This window comes from Struthio camelus, chromosome 2 (assembly GCF_040807025.1).
Source record: "Struthio camelus isolate bStrCam1 chromosome 2, bStrCam1.hap1, whole genome shotgun sequence".
NCBI lineage: Eukaryota > Metazoa > Chordata > Aves > Struthioniformes > Struthionidae > Struthio > Struthio camelus.
The window spans coordinates 94,857,429-94,878,411 of record NC_090943.1 but is presented as its reverse complement, the minus strand read 5'-3'; the positions used below and the strand labels follow the sequence as shown (position 1 = coordinate 94,878,411).

Here is a 20,983-nt window from a genome sequence, read left to right as displayed (position 1 = left end):
TCCCCAGAACCCTCCAAAATCAGACATTGTGTGCTCCGGCCCCTCTGCTGGGCAGGTTTTTCATGGCAATGCGAGGCGCTCACAGGAGGGTCCAGCCGAGCAGAGCAGTGCATTCCAGTTTCTCAGACTGCCTAGCAACCAGGGCCGCTGAGCCGCTCTTAAGGACATGCCAAGTGTGTGGATGGCATGTCTATTACTGCAGCTCTGGCCTTATTTTTCCTCCTGTTGTTTTTGAAAAGCATTCCTTGTTTTCTAATTAAGATGCATGAAGAACGACTCGTAACTTATTTTACTTTCCTGGACAGCTGGAAGTCAGCTATGTGATGAGATGATCAAAGCTGTTGTAATGATCAGAGACCTCAAGCGCCAGGTATGGCGCTGTCAGTCTGTTTTAGGGGAGTGTGGCTGTCAGGCAGCCTCTTCCATGCGGTTAGGGATGAGCTGGTTTGAACTGCTGCTGGACAGCCTCGAAACCCTCTCCCCTCGTTACCTGAAGGAGTATGGAGAGTGGGACTCAGTCCTTCACATAGATCTCCAGGAGGTGAGGTACCTGCCTCGGACTGCTGGGCAGGTAAAGTGCATTGCCCAGTACAACCAATGTGTATATAAGATCAAGAGGGCTCCTTCAGGAAAGGATTCAGCTTTGTAGACAAAAAGTCTGATGCCAGCTTCCACGGTGTTGTTTCTTTTGAACCTTTAAATAATCTCTTGGCTGCTTCTGATTCGTTGGCTCGCGGGTGCCCAGACCCTGCTCCCTTCAACAAGTGTCCTGTCCCCACCACTGTCGCGGGAGGTCCCCTCATGCGCTCACTAGAGGAGTCTCTCAGAGAGTGGGTGGTGCCAGGCAGTAGCAGCTGTTGCCTGGACTTGCTGACTGCCCCAGGGCTACAGTTCAAACCTGGACCCAGGCCCATGTCCATCCCCTTGCAGCCTTACCTGCACTTGAACAGCAAATCTGGTGCAAACTCTGAAGCAGATGGAGAAGGAGAGGGCCTGTGCTTTCTTAATGCAGGCCCAAGCACACTCTCTGTTTGCAATGTGGACTGCAGGCACAGGTATGGCTCAGCCTACTTGTCCACCCCTTTTCATAAAGCCAACAAGTGGGCCTGGAAGGATCAAGGATCATGAAGGATAGATGCTACATGGAGTGAGACGCTGTAGGACATGTTAGCAACCACGGGAAGTATCTTAGGTCCATCAGTATAGATTTAAAGAGCAAGTCAGGGAGCGCCACTCTCTTCAGCCTCCCTTGATCTGCACTCCACCACAGCGTAGAGACAGCCTCTGTGCTCCTTCTACTCAGAGTGTCCTACAAGTCACTGCAAGAAGGGGAAGAAACTGCAGGGATGGAGGGCATGCTCAAGTAGAAGAAGGGTGCAAAGGCTGGTACGGAGGGAAAGGAGCCAAGTAATGCCGTGCAAGTTTCCAAATCAAGCGCCATGCATGAATACTGCACTGCTGGACGCGTGGAGTCCTGCATGTTCCTAATGTGATGATTTCATAACAAAAACCTAGAAAGAATCATTGGGGCAAATGTGCTAAGCAATTTCTGTCCTCAGCTATGCTAGTATAAAACCAGGGGTGTCCTGAAATCAGTTCCAGACAGACATCAGTATTAGTGGCCCAAGCTGGGGCCTCAAGGTTCACAGCCATATGACCTGACAGCACTCCTTCTTCCCTGTACAATTCTGCACAGAGCATCACAACCTAGAGACACTATTTTCATTGCCTTACTGTCTGCAAGACACTGCTATAACCCTCTTTTCCTCATCAGCGCATATTTCTGTGGCTTAAATATAGCAAATACGAAGCAAGTGCAGCACAGATGAAATGCCATGCCATTCGGGGGAGCGGGACAAAAAGCCTGCCTGTGTAACGTAATGATCCCAAAGTGCATCTGTCACGTATGTAGAGTGAGATTCCCGAGCAGAGGGGGGTCCCCAGCAGCAGGATGCTTGCGACCAAACCCCAGTGCAAGTGCTCCTACACATGTTGTGGGAGAGATACAGGTTGCTGGTTGGTCCAGCCAGCCTTTCACGTGGGAGTGTTTCACTGCTTGTAACAGTCGTTTCCTCTAGGAGTGGTGAAGAGCAGCTTTTCGTGCCATGTAACTGCAGCTGTGAGTGGATTTGAACTAAAACATCACAAAGGTTATTTAACGTAAAGCAGGAGATCGTGTTGATTAGGGGTGTGGTGTGGCTTTGTATCTGAGGTTAAATGACACCAGTTAAATGAGGGCAGTGTTTGAACATCTGACCCTGGGTACTATTTTCAGTGCAGTAATTTTTGAAGTGATAAATGACAACAGCTTGGCACTTAATCAGTGGCTGGTGCTGCTGATTAAGCTAACTCTTCCTTGGCTCACAACAGGCATCAGGAATAGAAAGGACAGAAAGCGCCACAGGGAGCTCGAAGAGGCAGAGCAGATCAGGGCCTTCCAAACTGCTGGCCTTTCCATGGGAAATTAAAAAAGCTACAACCAGGTGACTCCAGACCTGAACTCAGCAGTATTGGAGGGCTCAGCTTCTCCTTCTTCTAACTTCAAGAACATTTTTATATGGACCCTTTTCAACACTTCCCCCTCTCCATTAATAAGAAAGACCCTCACTTGTCAAATGTATGGTAGTATCGCTAGTCTCATATTCCTTGTATAGGTTTTTCACAGTATCCCCGAGAAGCTGTCTAGCTTCAAACCTCTCTCAAAAATCTCTTCTCACTGCAAGACGCTCATGAGAGAGAAAAGTGATAGCTCAGTGCGAATGCTGCACATTATGGCCAGATCCTTCAGTCCCGACATAACCACTACTCCCAAACTCAGTCAGTTTACAACTTAGACAGATTCTCCACATGCTACCACAAACATCAGAGATTTGCTCGAGGAAGCAGGCTGTGCTCTCCTTTACATCATCACCACCCTCAGCTGCGCTGAGCTCTGAGGCTGGCTGGTGATGGTGCGAGGCGGGACAGCTTCTCACTTGCTCTGCACTACCTCTGTTAGCTCCATGACATTAACTGGGTCCTGCCCTATCCCGCTGCTTTTTTTCTTCTCGAGTGAGAAAATTCAGCACGCAGGACTGAAACTTACGGGGAGCTCTGAACTAGGAAGACTGTATTTCTACACAGTCGCAACAACTGCGCTAAGACAAACACAGCACCTGCTAGGTCACGTCCATGTTTGCAGTAGAGCTATGCACTGAACTGTCATGAAGTGAGAAAGATGAGAATAAAACTACGTTTATTCCATGGGATCTGTATGTTGAATGACCTCATTAGCCACATGCTTTTTATTCACAAACTTTGCATAGCTTTAGGGGAAAGACATACCTTTTTATAAGGCCATCTCTAACAGGCTTCTATAGGAGTCCTCTGAAAATTTAGAGATTATGATAACTGTACTGTTTTCACAGACTTTTTTAGCCATCCTATGTAATTCCTTTGAGAGGCTGTCATTCTCTTTTCTGTGATGGGAGGCTCTGACAGATCCCTTCAGGGAAGCTCCTGGATTTTAATTCAGTTGGAGCAGTTCTTGAATTATAGGTGCGCTCCTCAGTGGGAGGGTGGGATTTTTCACTTCCATATTGTGCGGTATGAAGAAAAGAGTGCATGAGATTTCAGGAAGGGAGAGTCCCTTTCACAAGCCACTTATTAGAATCGGGGGCATCATGGAAATGCTTGCACAAAAGCTCTTTGCCCCTGGCTACTTCCCCTTCGCTGCAGTAGCAGGGGAGGCAGGAAGATGGGGTTCGCCGAAAGAGGAGCCTCGCATGACGAAACGGGAGGTGTTGCAAGTACTTGTTTGCAATGTTACGTGCACCTCAGACAGACTGAGGCTTTCGGTGCAGCTGAGGGTTTTGCTTCACAGGGTGGTCATTTTGCAGAGGGTCCGGCCTCAGGGAGGTTGAGCGTTTGGGGGCTGGGGTATTTTCGGTGCCCTTTCTTCCTCCCTGTACTGTAGAGTTTTGGGCTGGGTCTTTGTTAACTCTAGGCAGGATCATACGATGTAGTTATGTGGGCAGGAAAGGCCCAGATTTGGTGGTTCCCACGGTGCTGGCTGCATGTGGGTCTGGTCAGCGATGCTGCGGGAACCACTCGGGCGCTGAACTGTCCCCGCCGAGCGGCAGGGCAAAACCCACCATATGCCCTTTTCCCAGCAGTTGATGCGGCGAAAATAAAAGCACTGCTGTGGGACTGTGGCAGCCTGACGTGGTCTATGCAGTACCTCAGCTACTAAGACTTGTTTAGAGGCAAAGCATGTGGGGGCAAGTGGAGCATCGCTGTGATGGTAAATGGTTGCTGCAGGGCACAGACACGCACAGAGACACACACACACATGCACACACTCACTGTTGACTCTATGGGGAACTTAAGCAAGCCAACTTGAGGACATAGGAAACTTAGTATCTAAAAAATTTGGGATTGAGTTCATTCTGACTGCCCAAATTTGGACGCAGTGCAGATGAGTTTACTCCTCTACTAGTTCAGGCAGGGGTTGGTTCCCAGTGAGACTTCTCCAGAAATCCCTCTTCTACTTGGTCGCTTGCGGTTTCCTTTCTTTCCCCCTTGCCTTTTGTCTTTTCGGGGAGGATCAAATTTTTTTATTGGTTATTCAAGCTGTAGGCATCACTTCCTAAGCTCTGCAGCTCTGAACTTTCCAATTTCCAGGCTGCTTGCAATTAAATAGACTGTGCCAGTCTCAGCCCTCTTTCATATTTGTAAGTTATGCAGCTTAAGACTGTTGTGCTCAGGATTTCCAGAGTGGTTTTGTTTCACCTGTTAGCCAGTTGCCAAAGGCACAGGAATATCAGTAGTGCTTCAGAGAGTCAATGTTTCGGTGCAGCGCAAATGCACACCCACATGCACACGCGCACAGCCTTCTGGCAGAGGGGCTTTAGGTGGAGCTGTGAATTTTGACAGCGAGAAAAGATTATTTGAAAAACAGCCACAGTGGGACTCCTTGTTCAAAACATTTGATTGCTCTTCTTAGATGCCAGATCAAGGCTGGGGAGCTTTGGAAACGTTGCTTAAAACTCTTTGGAGCCTGGCAGCCCCTCCCACCCTCAGGCACATGGTGAGACATAGGGGAAATCCTACCATAAGGAGATTTCCCATCCCATCATCAATTTTTAGTGCCTCTGTGACATTGTCAAGTGCTTGACTACTCTGTCCTGTCCCTTTAATTTATTTTCTCATAATGTTTTCACTCGTAGCCTTTAACTCTGCACTTCCTGACCCTGTTGTTTTGTGAATGTCACACCCTTGAGACGCCAACCGCAAAACCTTTGTTTTTAGCATACATGCAGGCAGAAGATTATTTCACAGACTGTGAACTGTGTTCAACTGTGTGGAATTGTTAAAGGAGCGAAGTGGCTGATGCCACCAGCTCATTCTAACCCAGCTACATTTATTTTGTTCCTTTAATAATGGCACTGGATAACAAAGAACTTGCATTTCACTGAGCTTTTTTACAGAGGCAACCTCAAAACAGAAAGTAGCCCTTGGAAGGAACAGGAATTTTGTTTCAAACTTTGGCCAGGCACTTGTTTTGAAAGTTTAACAGGTTATCTGAGCACACCTAAAAAGTGGTTTCATGTACCTTCCTCTTTTCTCTGAGGGCTGGTTAATTGCCACTTGTTTATTTGACCTGTTTTTTTCCCCATTGCTGTTATTATTAGTGAGCTAGAAATATTGTCAACAAATACGAAGTAAATAAGTTGCCTTCAAGACACGGAGAAGGAAAAAAGAGGATCAAAGACCTTTAATTAAAAAATAGGGGGACAACAAAGCAGGAAGTGTTTCTGATTTTGATTATTTTTAAATCTCAGGCATCACGGAATCAATCTTTTCTGCTGCAAATGTGGAGCTTCATGCCCTGTTAAAAATAGCACTCCAGCTGCTGGGGGCCAGCTGAAGCGCTGAGGAGCAGAGGCTTGGGAGGGCTTGGCGTGGGGGTGTCCAGGGTGGAGACCATGGCTCACATTGACTGCCTCAACCACAACAGGCTCCCACAGTTCCACATAACTCCGTATCTGCCCATTGACCAAAACCTCAAAGGAGCAGCTGTAAGAAGCAGGTGAGCAAAGCATTTAGCATAAACAGGAATAGCCATACATGCTGCGTATGTCACACCCTCTTCTCAGTGCCATCTAGTCCTGCTTGCTAAGTAGGTCTGTCCGTGCTGTTGGAGAAAAGTGCTCAAATCTGAGCTTATAGGCTAAACATCTCTTGTTAAGCTCTGTCTATCTAGTTCAAGTAAACAGTGTTGCCTTGGTGATGAAGTGTTGGGATTTTTCTTTCCTTACACTGCAGCGAGAATGCCATTCGCATCCTCTTTCTCTGGGAACATGAGATAAGCTGAAAGGACAGGTAGGGCTGGCGGGGACCTGTAAAGATTTTCAGAACATTTACCAATAATCTCCCAGGAGGCAGAGAGCAGAAGCACCCGTGCTTAATACCTCGCACAGATGTTGATCATTACTGAAGACTTCTTAGGCTTTTGGCACTCACTTTTTTAGCAAATGGAGACATGTCAAATGTTGTTTTGGGTGAAAATTTAGGAGGGAGGATATCTCTATGTTTCTTTGAGATACACATGCCCTGGAATACAGTGCTGATAATATGTACACATGAATATTCTCAGTAGACATAATTTGCTTGAAGTTGCTTCAGTCTGATAGACTGGAGTGGATATACACTAGTCATCTCTCAGTAAAGTGTGGCTGGCCATTGTGGGTGAACGGCTGGCTGGCTACGGCATGGAAAGAAGCCTGGTCCAATGGTTCATGAACAAGCCATGACATTGACCCCTCCCCTCCCCACGCGACTTCAGACTGGTCATGGAGCTATATTTCCAAGGAGAGCAGAGCATCTTGTTTTGTTTTGGGCAAAGAAAAGATTGCCTAACCTGAATTGCTGCTGAATGAAGAGCACGTCTCAACTTTCAGATTGCATCCGACACTTTTTCTTCATTTTTCTCTAACATCAGCAGGTATGTTACGCTACATCAGGCAGAGCATGTAACTATGAACAGTGGCTACGTTTCATTTCAGCTAAGCCTCAAAGCTCATCCGAAACCGCAGAGCTAAAATTCTTTTCTCTCTTAAAAAGGACAGCTCACAAGGATGTTAAGTCATCTTGCACATTTTTTAAACATACCTTGAAAGTTCGATGTAATTACAGTTCTGCTGGGAGCCTTGATGGACAGCAGTGCTGGGAGAGCTTCTATGTGCCCTAGCAGCACATCCATACTGGGCAAAGAGAGGACCTCTGGGACTCTGACACCTAGTTGTGCACTGTCTAAAATAGGGGCCTGAACTGAAGCACTTACTCAACATTACGAAAAAGACAGCTTTGGTTTTTTTCCCCATACTTTGGAAACATTGACTGGATTTTGTGTCAGCTCTGTGGGAACAACTGAAAAGTAGGTCAGTTACCATAGGTACAGCCAGAGGGCATAAACAGGAGGTGGGAAATGCAGATGTGAGGAGAGGTCAGTGTGGAGCAGCTGTATGGAAAGATCTATAATCGCTGTAATAAATTACAGTCTAATTCCTAATTCCTCCGTGTGTTCTCCGTCTAGATATATTGATCAATGCTGTCTAAATGCCTGAGCCCATGTGCTTGCAGTGTAGAGCTGAGGGCTTGCAGGCTCTGTGCATAGATGCACCTGAGTTGATCTCTGAGTACCTGCTATGCCAAAGCCCTGGTCCTAGGCTGCGCTGGAGCCATGGTGTCATGACTCCTAGCCTACGTGAGTACTCAGCTTTCTTCTCTGTGGACACCAGAGCCTGCCAAGGGAGCTGACTCACACCCAAATCTCGTTCCAGCAAGCTGTCAGCCTATGGCCAGGGACTGTGCCCAGATCCGGCAGCTGCAAAAGCGTTCCTATGTCCCTCAGTTTAGAAAAAACTTAGGAAAACCTGTGTCTGTTTGGTTTCAAGATGAGGGGAAGCTTTCGGCTGCTGGAGGTGATGTGTTTTTAATGAAATATCATGTCAAAATCTCAGGCACTCACAGTCAATAAAAATTAAAAAGCGTTTTCCCCAAAATAGGAATACTGACTGTCTGTAAGACTTAAGTCACTCTCCCTGAATTAGTATGGTGATTACAGCCCTGAAAGAAATGAAACCTACTACCGTCTGTGCTTTCAAGTGGTTAAAATAGTCCCTTCTCTAAACTTTTGCATAATACAGCTGTGGTCTGTTAAACAATGACCTTATTTCAGAGAAGAAGTAGTTGTGCTTCACTGAACCTAGTCATTTGCAAAGTCTCCTCTGATCCTTCGAAGTAGATAGCAGAATGTAAGAGCAAGGTTGTTATTAGAAAACAAGCAAATTAACTAAGAGATCTTCCTTATGGATGAACACCTTCAAGCTTTGAATAGCTATTGCAAGAGTCAGCCCAAGTTTATGTGAGGATATATATATTATACTTTGTGTCATCCAGCTATGTGGCTTGGGATTTCAACATACAGTGAGGAAAAACAATGCTTTGGACTGTTAGTAGATGAAAATGGTGGAATTATCAGTAAGGCTGCAGAAATTACAAAAGTATTCTACAAATATTTTTCTTTGCCTGTGGTAAAATGTCAGAGCTGGATTACAGTCTCTATCAATGGGAAAATATTTTCCCTTCATCTTTCTCAAAGAAGGATTTTTCACTATAGCTTTAAAAAGAACTATCCAAGGAGCTCTTTGTTAATTTTCAAAAAACTTGCAACATCATGGGATTTCTAGAGTTAATATTCTGTCACTAACGGTTTGATAGCTTGACAAACACAGACTGGGTCTATCCCTATGGGATTCAACACTTTTCTGTCAATGACCTTAAATGACACTTTAAATTGTTGACTGACTGATTTTACAGATGGCACAGTGTTGGGGGAAGTGGTAAATAACACTGAGAACAGACAACTGAGAGAGTGAGCTGGGCTGGTTCATCTGGTTTTAGTATGAGCATATCTAGGAGCAAAGATACAGGCCACAATTATGACATGGTGTTGACCCTGAGAAAATTTGACGACAGAAGACTTGATGATTGCAGAGGAGAATCTGGTGAAGAAGATACCCTTGTGTGATGCTGGGACCCAAAAGGACTCAGTCAGTCCTTGTATTTATTAACTGATCCTTGGAGATATATATTATGAGTATGAGTGAAGAGATTGTGTTACTTCTGAATTTGCCCCTGGGGTAACAGTTTTGGAGCAGTGTGCTCCATACTGATGTCCACATCTCCAAGGAGATGGTCCCAAGAAGAACCATGAAAATACTTATAAGATTAATGAACACACCTCAGTAAGAAACAGTGAGTGACACCAGTCTGTTTGCCAAAGGGTAAGAGTGGTCTGAATGCAGCCTATTGTTCGTTCTATGAGAAATATCTATATAATAGTAGTGAGGTCCTTGCTCTCCTGCACAAGAGAGCAACAAACTCCAAAAACTAGACAAATGTTACACTAGAAGTAAGACACAGCTGTTTTTAACTGTGATAGTAGGTAACCACAGGGACAACTCAAAAAGGTGCATGGCAGATTTGTCATTACCGCTTTCCAAATCACAACTGGATGTGAAAGAAAAACCCACGCCCTAAGACCTATGGCCTGTGCGAAGCTGAAAGTCAGAGCTCAGCGACTGACAAATGGCTCCATCTGACCTGAAAATCTATGGCTCAGTTTTGGATGGTCTGCATGTCTCTCCAGTCTGAGGTTTTGGGTGACACATAGGTGCTGCCTCTGCCTCTCTTGCCCAAAGTTTGTATTCGTTCTGAGGTACCAGGAGAGAAACACCCAACTGCCCCGCATTGCCAAAATTAGCAAGTTTCTGACAGGGAAAATTTTAAACAGATTTCTTGTATAGCCATAAGACTACATCTTTTTTGACTTCCAACTCAGCCTAAAAAGGTGTAAGAGCAAGCACGCTGGCGTGGGCCTCTGCAGGATTAACTTCTCCGGAGGAGTTCAGATGCTGAGTTGTGCTTCCTCCTACCTCTAAGCCAGTGGATGAACTTTTTTTCTCCTGGGCGAGACAAACGGATCCACCGCCCAGTGCGGGTGCATCCGTGTGTGCTCAGCAGCTCGGCCGAAGGAACAAGAGGGAGGAGCAGTGTTACCTGCGCGGCTGCGTGGGGTTTCCACGGGCCCTGCTCTCCTTCCCATCCGATGGTGCCTGCGGCTGCTACTTGCCTGTTTCTTCCCACCCGAGCAGGGGAGTCCCAAAATGGGCCCAAAATGGGCCTTGGTCCTGCCTGCATGGATCCCATCCGGCCCGGGGGGAGTGACCAGGGGTCTCCTCCAGGCTAGGTCAACAGTGCTGCTGAAATAACAGCCAAAAATTTAGTGTTTCTCTGCTAACCCATTGATGAGAAAGGAGAGAAGGCTGAAGGGGGAGGACGCCCTGTTTTTTGGGGCCTTTCACCCAGCAAGTCCTTGAGCCAATGCACATTCTGGCCAAGAGTGTGGCTGGGGTAAATTTGTTCTCACTTACACACAGACCAACTGAAGGGGTTGTCATCAGCCTCATAGGATCATAGGATATTTCAGGTTGGAGGACACCTCAGGAGGCCACCTAGTCCAAACTCCTGCTTCGAGCTGGGTCACAGAAAGGTCTTTAAAAATGTTCCTGCCTTTGAAAAGCCAGCCTCCTCTAACTGTTGCTAGATCGGCCTTGCCAGAAACAACTTAGCTGAAAGGCTGGAAAGGATTTCAGAAGAGCAATAGATAACGCAATATAAATTTCAAATGACCTGCACATGTTTCTCTCCTCCCCCCTCAATTTCTAAGAACATAGGCTACAGGTTTCAGAAACAGCAATGAAGCCTAAATCCCACCGGCTCTTCAGAGCACTTGAAAATGTCTACATTGAATTGGAGAATGGGTCTGGCGCGTTGCGAGAAGCAGCCACCACCTGTGTGAGCGCAAGCAGTAAGGAATGCAACAGGGTGCTTTTAGTTTAAGTTGATTTGCCCAATGGCATCAGATCTTCCCTTGACTGTCAGGATTTTTGTCTAAATGAAAATATTTTAACTTCTGCTTTCTGCAAATCCGTTGCCTTTCTAAGCTAGGACTACGTCACAGAGTGGAGATATATATGAGAAAAATGTATTTGAATACAGGCAGTAAATACATCGCTGAAACTGCTTTCTTTTCTATGTCAATGTCTTCACTGAGGCTCAGATAACTTGATTTGGCACTGCTCATTGCTAAGTTTTCCATACCAACCACAGCTAAGCTTTGTTTAAATGAGGTTTGCTGAAGCTGTGCTGAAAGTGAGTTTAAAGGTTCACAGTCTTTGGACCTGATCCAGGCAGCTCTTTGTGCTTTCAACTCCCTTGGAAACTATTAAGGGCTGGGAGAAGATTTGCATGAGCAGGTTCTCCCCCCGGCCTCCACTCGAACAGAAAAGGGAGCAGTGAGCAATGGCAGGGGATTAGCCACTGCGGGCTAGACTCTTCCTTCTCCTCCAGCCGGTCTTATCTGCACCTCTTCCATTTTGCTCTAGTAGCATTTGGTACACACGTAAACGGCGGCACAGGATGGAAGACAGTGAAGAATCAAGCTCAGGCCGAAACCGTTTTAGGGATAAGTAATTACACCACTGACTCTGTGCCTTGGGTTGTGGCAGTCAGAAAGGAGAAGGCTAATTTTGCTCAAAAAAATTAGGTAGCAAGTCACCTTTAGCCCCTGTGCAGAGCCCCAACTGCTTTAGCAACAGCTGCAGCTGCAGTATTGAATGCCAAACACACTACTTTGCATAGTGTGACCACTGTAGAAAATATACCTGATGTCCCTCCAGCTTTCTTCTTCTGCAGTAACATCCTTGCTGAGGAAGCAAGCTGCTGAACTTATGTGAAAGTTATCTTATTGTATGGTAAGCTTTTGTTCTTTGTTCTCTTGGGGAGAAAATAAAGTCTCTCTTCCCTGGTCACCCCGTTACCTTGGAGCTCATAGAGAACTTCACATTTCCCGTAGAAATATCACCAAAGCGAGAAACCTGTCTCTGGCCTGAGCAGAAGAAGGATTAGTTTAATAAAAGATCACTTTACCTTCCCCAAAGGCATCATCTTCTTCTCCAGGTGCAGTCGGATCCTCTTGGCTGTGCTGCATCGTGGCTAGGACGCAGATCAAGGGAGCAGCCTGAGAGCCGAATGTTTGAGCCGGTTCCTACGCTACAGAAAGACTGTTTCCTTTCACCAGTTTCCTAAACATTTTAGTGGTAACAGCTTCCGCATCTGCACTTACGAAAATAGAATCATTCATATGAATAACGCCTCTCGTTTTTGCTGATAGCCTTTGCGGTTGGTTTTGAGGTGGGGTGTTCCTAATGCTGAGAGAGAAGTTAGTTTTGAGAGCAGGTGCAGACAGGACAGGCTCCAAATGCACACTGCCCTCACTGCCTTATTGCAGCGAATGCTGCTGTATAGCAACAGTGTCAACCCTGAGCATGGGGGGTTTTGCATATGAATGTGAGTCCTTTCTGGTGCAGTGGTAGAGCCAGGGAATAACTCTCACTTGTCGGTTTGTTGAGCAGCTCAGTTTCACTGCATGGACAATTTGACCAGAGTAAACCTCTCCGGCTCTGTCTGTGTCATGCGTTCACAGGATTTTATTTTTTATTTAGCACTGCATCAGTGAGAGCACTTTTGTACCTGTGTGTGGCAATGGGAACTTGGACAAGTTGAAAAGCTATAGGCAACGCTAGTTGTCTCATGGGCAGAATCACTAGCAGGGGCATGATTCCTGTAATTAAGCTTCCCTGCGTTACCACTTTTGGTGCGCTACCAAACTTGAGGACCCTCCCGATGATCAGGTGAATAATACGAAAACATCTGAAGTAAAACTTGCTTTCTGTCAACAACAGGCATATTATTTGAATATTTCTGTCACTACTAGTTCTGCATCACTTTGGTCCTCTCAGTGCCTGTATTTTCTGAATTTTATAAAGCAAGTGGATTCTCTCCTGCCAGGTCTCTCAGTCTATGAGAGGACCGTGCTCACAAACTAACTTACCTCTAGACTTGCACAAAAATACGCTTAGGCTTCAGGAAGTGCTTGAGCCTTGAATAGTCCTGCTGGTTTCATTGGTACCACTCACATGACTCTTCATGTGCATGTTTGTGCACATACAGGACAGGAGCCTAGGACTGGTAACCTATCACATCTCTGCTATCGGAAGTTAGTTGGTAGTGACAGTGAACCTGTACTGACTTGTGATTACTCAGTCTGGTAATTGCATGTGTTGCCACACCCTTAAAAGAGAGACTTTCAGCCCAGCAGTGGCGTTCACTACAGCTTCCAATAGATGAGTCATGAGCAGATATAATGAGCTCATCTTTATTAATTATTATTAAAAAAAAAACCCAAAACCTCTAACAGAAGGCTTCTGCCAGGCTGAAAATGGAGACAGCCAGTCTCCTAGGCAGTTCACAGCTTAAACAAATCCAGATGGAGAAGACAAGAGAGAAGACGGGACAAGCCCATTTAGAGTATCTAATCCAACCCCAGCACTGGCCTTAGAGCCTTGCTCGCTAATTCCTGCAGCAAGTCCTGTGGCAACACTTTAGTCTTTGCAGGAAGGCCAAAGACCCCTTCTTGGTGCTGCCTTTCCTCTGAGCTTCAATGAAGCTGCCTCCTGGTGCCCAGAGAGCCGTGCTGCCTTGCAGCGGAGCTCCCCCGTCTTCCTCCCTGTGCCATGGTGCCTCTCGGCTGAGCCCCCTCGGGACGTTGTCTTGCTGACAGCAGGGAGCTGGGTTTTCTTGGCTGGTGTGGCAGAAGCCAAGAGCTTCCGAGGATTGCCTTGTGGTGGTGTGGTGTGGCTGCTGGTGTGTTCCTCCGCCGAGCAGCGCTGGTGCAGCAGTAAGCATCTGTGAGGAAATCACTTCCTAGGAGGGCCCGTCTTGCTTTGCTTTGCTTTGAAATTACACCTGCTTAAGTCCCCATAGGGGAAAAAAAACAGCTTGGCCTAATGGATAGGAGAGAAGTCTTAGGTCTGGCTCTGCCAAATAAACTTCCGAAAATCACTTCTTTCTAAATTTTTCCCCTCACCCTTTTTTCTGTCCCATTTATTTGAAGTGATTTCTTCAAGCAAGGACCATCTCTGATTAGGTGTTAGCTGCACTCTACTGCACTCCATAGCAACATGCTTCTGCTTCAGTAAAGGCCTCCTGCAGTTTAAGTGATAGTAAGCAAAAGAAGAAAGTGGTGAAAAAAGAGAGACACCATTACAGTATGATGAGAAGACACAGAGCAGAAGAAGAGAGCAGCAGAAAAAAAAAAAGGAAAATGATGTCGGAACAGGAATAATAAAATGGTGAAGGGCAAGACGCGGTGAAAAAGCATTGATGTGGAGGGAGGGGAGCCTGCTACAAGGGAAAGGGCCCCTCTGAGTGCTGTCTTCCCAAGGGTGGACAGGGTCTGGGTAGTGCGCAGCTCAAAACTGCAAAGCTTGCAGAGGGTGGCAAGGCCAAAACGTGAGGAGGTTGCTGAAGGGCAAGGGAAAGGAGAAGTGCTGAAGATCAGGGAGTCACACTGTGTACCTTACTTTGAAACACTTCCTGGCCAGGGCTGCTGCCAGCAATGGACGGCCGTTGCCTTATCATTTCCTTGAAACAGCAGGAGGGTGTGTGGGAGCAATCTTGAACCCCTGTAAAGTCGATGGCTAACCTGCCCCAGGGTGCTGCGGAGTTGCATTTCAGTGTCTGAGACCAGTGCGGGCCAGAAGAGGCTTCAGTATTGCTCCTGAGGTTTTCTCGGGCTTGATTCAAATAAGCTTTAAGATTAGTGATGCTACACATAGAGATATGAATTACTCAAAATATACAGTGGGCCTAGCAGGAAAAAGAGTGGGAAAAATACCCTATAAAAGAAATGCTAATTTTGCTGTGCTGCACAGCAATTGTAGCTCATTTATAAATTGAGCATGGGAAGTTTTAGCCATTTACCATTTCCCTCAAAAACCTGAAGGAGCGAGTAATACTGTCCTGGTTATTGTGGCATTTCCCTTTTGTGCTACATTTTCCTGGGACTTAAAGTTATTTCCTTGCACACTGTTTTCAGTCAGCCTCTCCGGATGCCTGTTACCTTGACAGCCCTTTTTTCTTTTATTTTCGGGAATTAAGAGGCATCAAAAGCTGTTCTCTCTCCTGAAAACAACTGTCGCCAGAATGAACACACCAACTGGGCTGGTGATGAATGGTAATGACTCAGCCTCCATTGCGAATGTACAAAGACGAGTCGCTTTGATTCGTTCCCGCTTGCCACATCGTCTCCTGATGGCAGCCTCACCTACATCACCCTCAGCATGCCAAGTGCCTCACAGAAACCTGTCTCTGAGGGGAGCATGAGGTTCTTTCCCTCCAGGTGGAATAATTTAACCTGCAGAAAATGGCCCACTTCACCCAAATGCCTAGGCCGCGTAATTTTGCCATCACGATGCACGCCGATGTCTTTGCTGTTCAGTATCTCAGCTGTCCGACTTAACGAAGTGGCTGGCTCCCTGCTTTATTTTGAAGCATCTCAGCTTTTCTTTTGCCCTCTGTATCCACAAGTAGTACTTTTATCTCGTTCTTGTAGAGATGTTGCAAAACACAGTAACTTTACTTTTATCCTGTTGACTAATGAACCCCTCCCCTCCGCTAGCAAAACCCAGATTGATCCTGCAGTCACTGCAAAGCTGTCGTGCTTTTCACATAACCACATCTGATGCTGCTGTCAGAAAAGGCCACCACCCATCCTCTGAGAACCTGTCAACACCAAGCTGGCGTTGGAGGGGAGACAAGAGAAGTGTCAAAAACAAGGGTGGATCAAGCAAGAGGAGACAGCTTTTACAACAGCTTATTAGAAAGCACCTTAACCCTACTCTTCTTCCCCTGCAACTTTCGGAAAAGAATATCAGTCTCACCGATGTCTGTAACCTGTGATGCCACCAACCGCTGAGGGCTAGCCCAGGTGGTATATAATTTGAACTTCCACATGGTTGATATTTTGAGAGTCATATCTTCTCCAAAGGGGACTTTTATGAGTCTGACTAGAGTCCTCAGGAAAATAGACCAGGCCTGAGCTGGACACACTCGTTGCGTTAAGTATATGTTAAAAATAACAACTCAGCGCTTGCAAAGAGGACAGAAGTTGCATCATAGTTAACCTGCAGCCCAACAGGGTAGCATTATGTTTAGTATCATGGGTTCTGATAGTGTAGCCAGGAAAATTGCTTCAGTGGTGAAGGGCTGGCTTCTCAGGTGGCATTTGTACCACTTTGTAGATGGTCTTCCCCAGGAAGATATCTGCCATACTAAGGAAGGACAATATTCTGTCTTTGTGGCGTTTGTTTGTTTGCTTGTTTGTATTTTCTTTGACCAATCTAAGATATAATACCAACAAACCCATAACAAGCAGTAAAGCTCAGTGAAAATAAGGGTTTCTGAACCAGAAGAAAAATCTAGTATTCTAGCTTTTTATTTTCAGATCCAGATCAGGACTGAAAGTCAAGACATACTTAATGGAAAAAAGAAGGTGTAAAAGAGTGTGCCATTTGGCAATGTCAGATGGAGTTGTTTTAATTCATCCCTACCCTAAATTACCAACATCTCCACAAGCAGCACAAGAGACCTGCCCTGTTATGCTAGTGCAGAAGGGAGGTGAATTATAACAGCGTCTGCCTTATCAACATGCCCTCCTGCTCCCCTACATGGGTGATTTACCACCAAAGACAGCTGGGACTGCTAGGAGTGCCTAATTTCCACACCAGCTAATTTCCACACCAGCTGGGTGGTCACTGTGTCCCCGGAAAGGCTTGGACTCCTGCGGTTCAGGGTACCCCCCAACGTTGTGCTGGGGCACCAACAGGGCAGTGGGGACCATGGCATGCCTGCTCCCAGTGCTATGTCTGTGGGCAGCTCTTGGTCCTGGCCTCGGGTCAGGTGCTAGAGAGCAGTGGCAGTTATTTTTTCTTCTAATCTACTGCCTTTTTCCCTGAGCATGTTTGAAATGGATGAATGCAGCTCCCAAGTCTCTAGGCCCTCCATTGTGCCTGCGAGGGGAGCAGTTGCTTGCCCAGGTGGTCTGAGTAGGGGAAGGCAAATGATAGGGACAGGAGGAAATCCTGCAAAAACAAGGAAGGATAAGATGCTCTTGAGGGGAAAGAGTGAGATTTGGGTTCCCAAAATATGGGCAAGATTGGACACTGGACTAAACCATCCAGCAGTGATAATGTTGCGGCTCTTTGGCATTTATTCTTCCATGGCCAAGAATCACAAGTTCACATGGGGCTTTCTGCCTGTTACAGTAGTGCCAAGGCCTGATGAAAGAGGAGGCCCATCACAGCACGGCCCTGTCTCAGAGGGTTACTTAGTGCCCTGTTTTGTTCTGGGGCTATTTTGAGGGTAAAGATTGAACATGGAAAACAAGGAGAGAAAGGAGGAGGAAAGGTAGATGACGAAGGAAGAACAGGTGAGTCTAAGGTGGAGAAAGTATGAAAGAGGGCGTAGGAAAAGGTGATTAGAGCCAATTACTGGACGGTATAGAAAAGTTCCAGTGGAGTTCACTTGGGCTGAGAGTACCTGTGAAAATTTTGCTCTGAGTATTGCTGCAGTTGCAGGGCTCCTCAGAAAGCCAAGGGCTGAACCATAATATCTTGTCTAGTTGTTGACTCATCTGAAAGTTACAGGGACTCCAGGGACTCAGATTACATTTAGACACTCTGGATCAATAACTGGATGAGTTTAGTATAATTTTTTTCCTTGCCAAACTCTTGAAACATCTTGCACTTTTTTTCTCCAGAACGAAGCACCAGAGAAACCTATATTCGCTTACTATATAAGAGGAGAGCCAGCAGGCCAGGATGGTAGAGAGTATGACTCATTCCACGCAACTTTACAGACATTAGGAGCCTTGTGCGCAACTCTTCTTGAGACTACAAAATGTAGACCACAGATTCTGGAGCTCTGAAAAAAGGGCAAGCTTTTGCTTGAACTGAACAGTTCACCCAGAGGTGGGAACAGTGCTTTCTGAGGACTCCTGTGCTGCATTAGATGATGGAGATGAGCTGGGTACATATGAGCTGGCTTCTGGAAAAACTGAATTCTTGTGCTAGGGAAGTTATGGTGCCAGGCTGGGATGTAGCTTAGCACGGGAGCCATGCCTGAACAATGCAAAAGCCACGGTGGCTCAAGAGCCACAGGTTGGCTCCTCTAACTCAGCCGGTGCCCATGCTCATCTCAGGCACCTCATTTTGGGACCTGGGGGAGGTCTGTGTGTGGACTTTCAGTCCATGCCCTATGGAAGAGCACGCTGCAGTGCGTCGCAGAAGGTTATGATGAGTGAATAGTTCTCAGTGGTTCATTATCAAAATAGAAGAACACTATCAAGTGTGATTTTGCAGGGTTCTGCCTTAGATCTGATATTACTCAATATCAGACCCTTTCATGTTCTAGATGATAGAACAGATTTGGTCACACTTACTACATTTGCAGATGCCAAGCTGCCCAGTAGTGTATGTTCACTGGAGGACAGAATTAAATTTCAAACTACTCTTGACAAACTGGAGAAGTGGTCTGGAAAAAATTAAATGCAATTCAACAAAGATAGCTGCGAAGCACTATGCTCTAGCAAGAATAATCAACCTCATAAATGCAGGATGAGGGATGATTGCCTAAGTAGCAGTTTTTCAGAGAAGAGGTTGGAGGCAGCCAGCTGCAGGCTAAATGCAAGTCAGCAATAACACCTGAACACAGCAGACAACAAGCCATCAGGGGTGATCAGACACAGAGATGTGAGATAATTGTCTCACTGTGCTCAGGGCTGGCAAGGCCTCTGCTCAGGTACGATGTCCAGATTCAGGCACAGGATGGAGACCACTTGGTGACAGCCCTGACGAGAGCAATGAGACTTCAGAGAGCTGGAAAACAGAATTATTACAGGAAATTAAAGAAAATAGGAAATTAAAGAAAAGATGGGAGAAACATTTTGTTTGAGGGAGAGAAGATTGAGATAGGACCTAACAGCAGTCTTCAAGCCTCCATGGCGCACAAGGTGAGGAGCCATGGACTTAAGACTGCAGGATGGAAGAAGCAAACTAGTTAGAAAACTAGCAGAAACTGGGAAGAAGTAAGTTAGGAAAAAGCTTTGTAAAAGTGAAAATAACGAAGCAGCAAAAGTGATTGCTGGGATGAGTCACTGCTGAGTGAATCAGAGTACTGCTTTGAACTTACAAAGCATTGACAGAGCTTTAGAAGAACAGACTAGACAAGTGTCTATTGGAAATGATATAAGAAGAGCTGATTCTTCCTCAGGGAAGGGCAGTGAGAGCAGGTGATCTCTTCAGGTTGTTCTCAATCCTATTTTGCTAGAGTGGCTATTGAGTAACGTTGTATTTCACTTTGTTGGACTTCTCAGTGATACTTAGCTGGGAACCATGTTGCCCCCCTGTTTGAAGGGTTCAGCACGCTCCAGAGAATTTTGACTCAGATGGGAATTTGTTTGTTGTTTTTACCAATTGAAGTATCCCCATCACCTTTGTCCTTTTGTAAGAAATATTCACATTTAGCTGCTTTTGTCTTCATTCTTTCTTCCTAGTTATTTTCACACCTATTCCTCTGTGATCCGATCAGGTTATTTTAATCAGCAGAGAATATCAGCAGGGAATCATCCTTTGATAATTAAATCCCATGGGTTTCTCCCAGCACAATTTAAGGTTTGTTCCATAAATTGTTAAAGAGAAGCAGTTTCCATACAATGCAAACTATCTGATGCTATCCCCAGCAAAACCGATAAATTTGCTCAGTCCCTAAAGCCTCAAAGATCTTATGTCTCAGTAAGGATTACACATTAGTTATATAATCTTTTTACCAGCTTGAGCAAATTCTAAAATTGACCGAAGAGGAGCTCTGTGCCATATTCTAATGCTTTTGCCAAATTCTCAGGGGATGTTCAAACCTTCCCAATTTTCTCTACCATAGCATATGTAAATCAAATATTTTTTTCCAGTACTACTTTTTCTTGCGGGTAGGGGGAAATACAGGGGTGAAACTCATCCCATTGTTCAGCTGTGTGCCTTCCATCTTGGGCAAAGCAAACTCCAAGGTGATTCACAACAACATTTTGCTAATATTTCCATAAAGAGATGAGTTCTCTTTCCCCCCCCCCCCCCTCTCCAGATGAACTATTAGACACTGAGTGGAAGCTCTGGTCATTTATTTTAGACTCTCAAGTCACACTGATAAACAAATGATGTCCGTAGATGAATGCCTCTCCATCACATTAAATTAATTCAGCTTGTAGACTATTCAGTTTGGGGCCTTTATTATTCTTCATTGTCTACGCCGTGCTTCCGGTATCTCCGGCCGTTGGAAGGCATTCAGGATTCAGCCTTCTCACACAGGCTACTCTGCTTCTTCCAGCTTCAACACAGCGCTCGTTCAGCTCCTGGGATACAGTTCCCGACAGTACTGACCCCAGGCTTTCTGCAAGACACGATTTTTCTTTCTGCTGGGGGAATATTTAAAGAGATTCTCTCGTATTCCCACCAACTGTGGGAAAGGTGGGAGGCCTCAGCTGTGTGGTGGCTCAGACACTGCCCGTGGAAGCTACAAAAGGAGCATGCACACAGTGCTCTGAGACAGCCTGACTTAGCCTTTCGAATCATCAGGACTGTCAAGTCTCAGTATTTCCTCCTAGCCCACAATGCATTCCTTTCATCGGCCTTTTAAAATGCTATAAATTACTGTTTAACAAGATTCTGCAGCTCTCTTGCAGAGCACCACTTGGCAGGGCCTGGCAGACATAAGGAATTGCTGCTGTAAATAATGTTCCAGGCAGAACAAGGAACTTCAGGCCAAGCCTTTGCTTTGCAAACCTTGTGACAGAGAGGGTTCGAACACTACAGCTCCTCTCTAGCAGGGTTTCCACTGCCAGGCCCTGTCTTTGCAAGAACTGGAACAAACCTAAGCCTTGAACATCATCTGTTTATAGGAGGGCATCATTTTAGTCTAGCTCACA

At 45.9% G+C, this 20,983-nt stretch overlaps 1 protein-coding gene across 2 annotated transcripts in view; it reads right to left on the bottom strand.

The window, feature by feature from the left end:
* The window catches only part of RIPOR2 (RHO family interacting cell polarization regulator 2), a 73,041-nt gene extending 60,692 nt beyond the window's left edge, over positions 1 to 12,349 (bottom strand). Inside the window, exon 1 of one of the 2 annotated variants that reach the window (XM_009688725.2) lies at positions 12,037 to 12,349. In XM_009688725.2, coding sequence (XP_009687020.2) covers positions 12,037 to 12,097 — 61 coding nt within the window. In that variant the 5' untranslated portion in view covers positions 12,098 to 12,349. The remainder of the gene's footprint in view (positions 1 to 12,036) is intronic. The other variant, XM_009688723.2, reaches the window with a different exon arrangement.
* Positions 12,350 to 20,983: the final 8,634 nt, after the last annotated feature.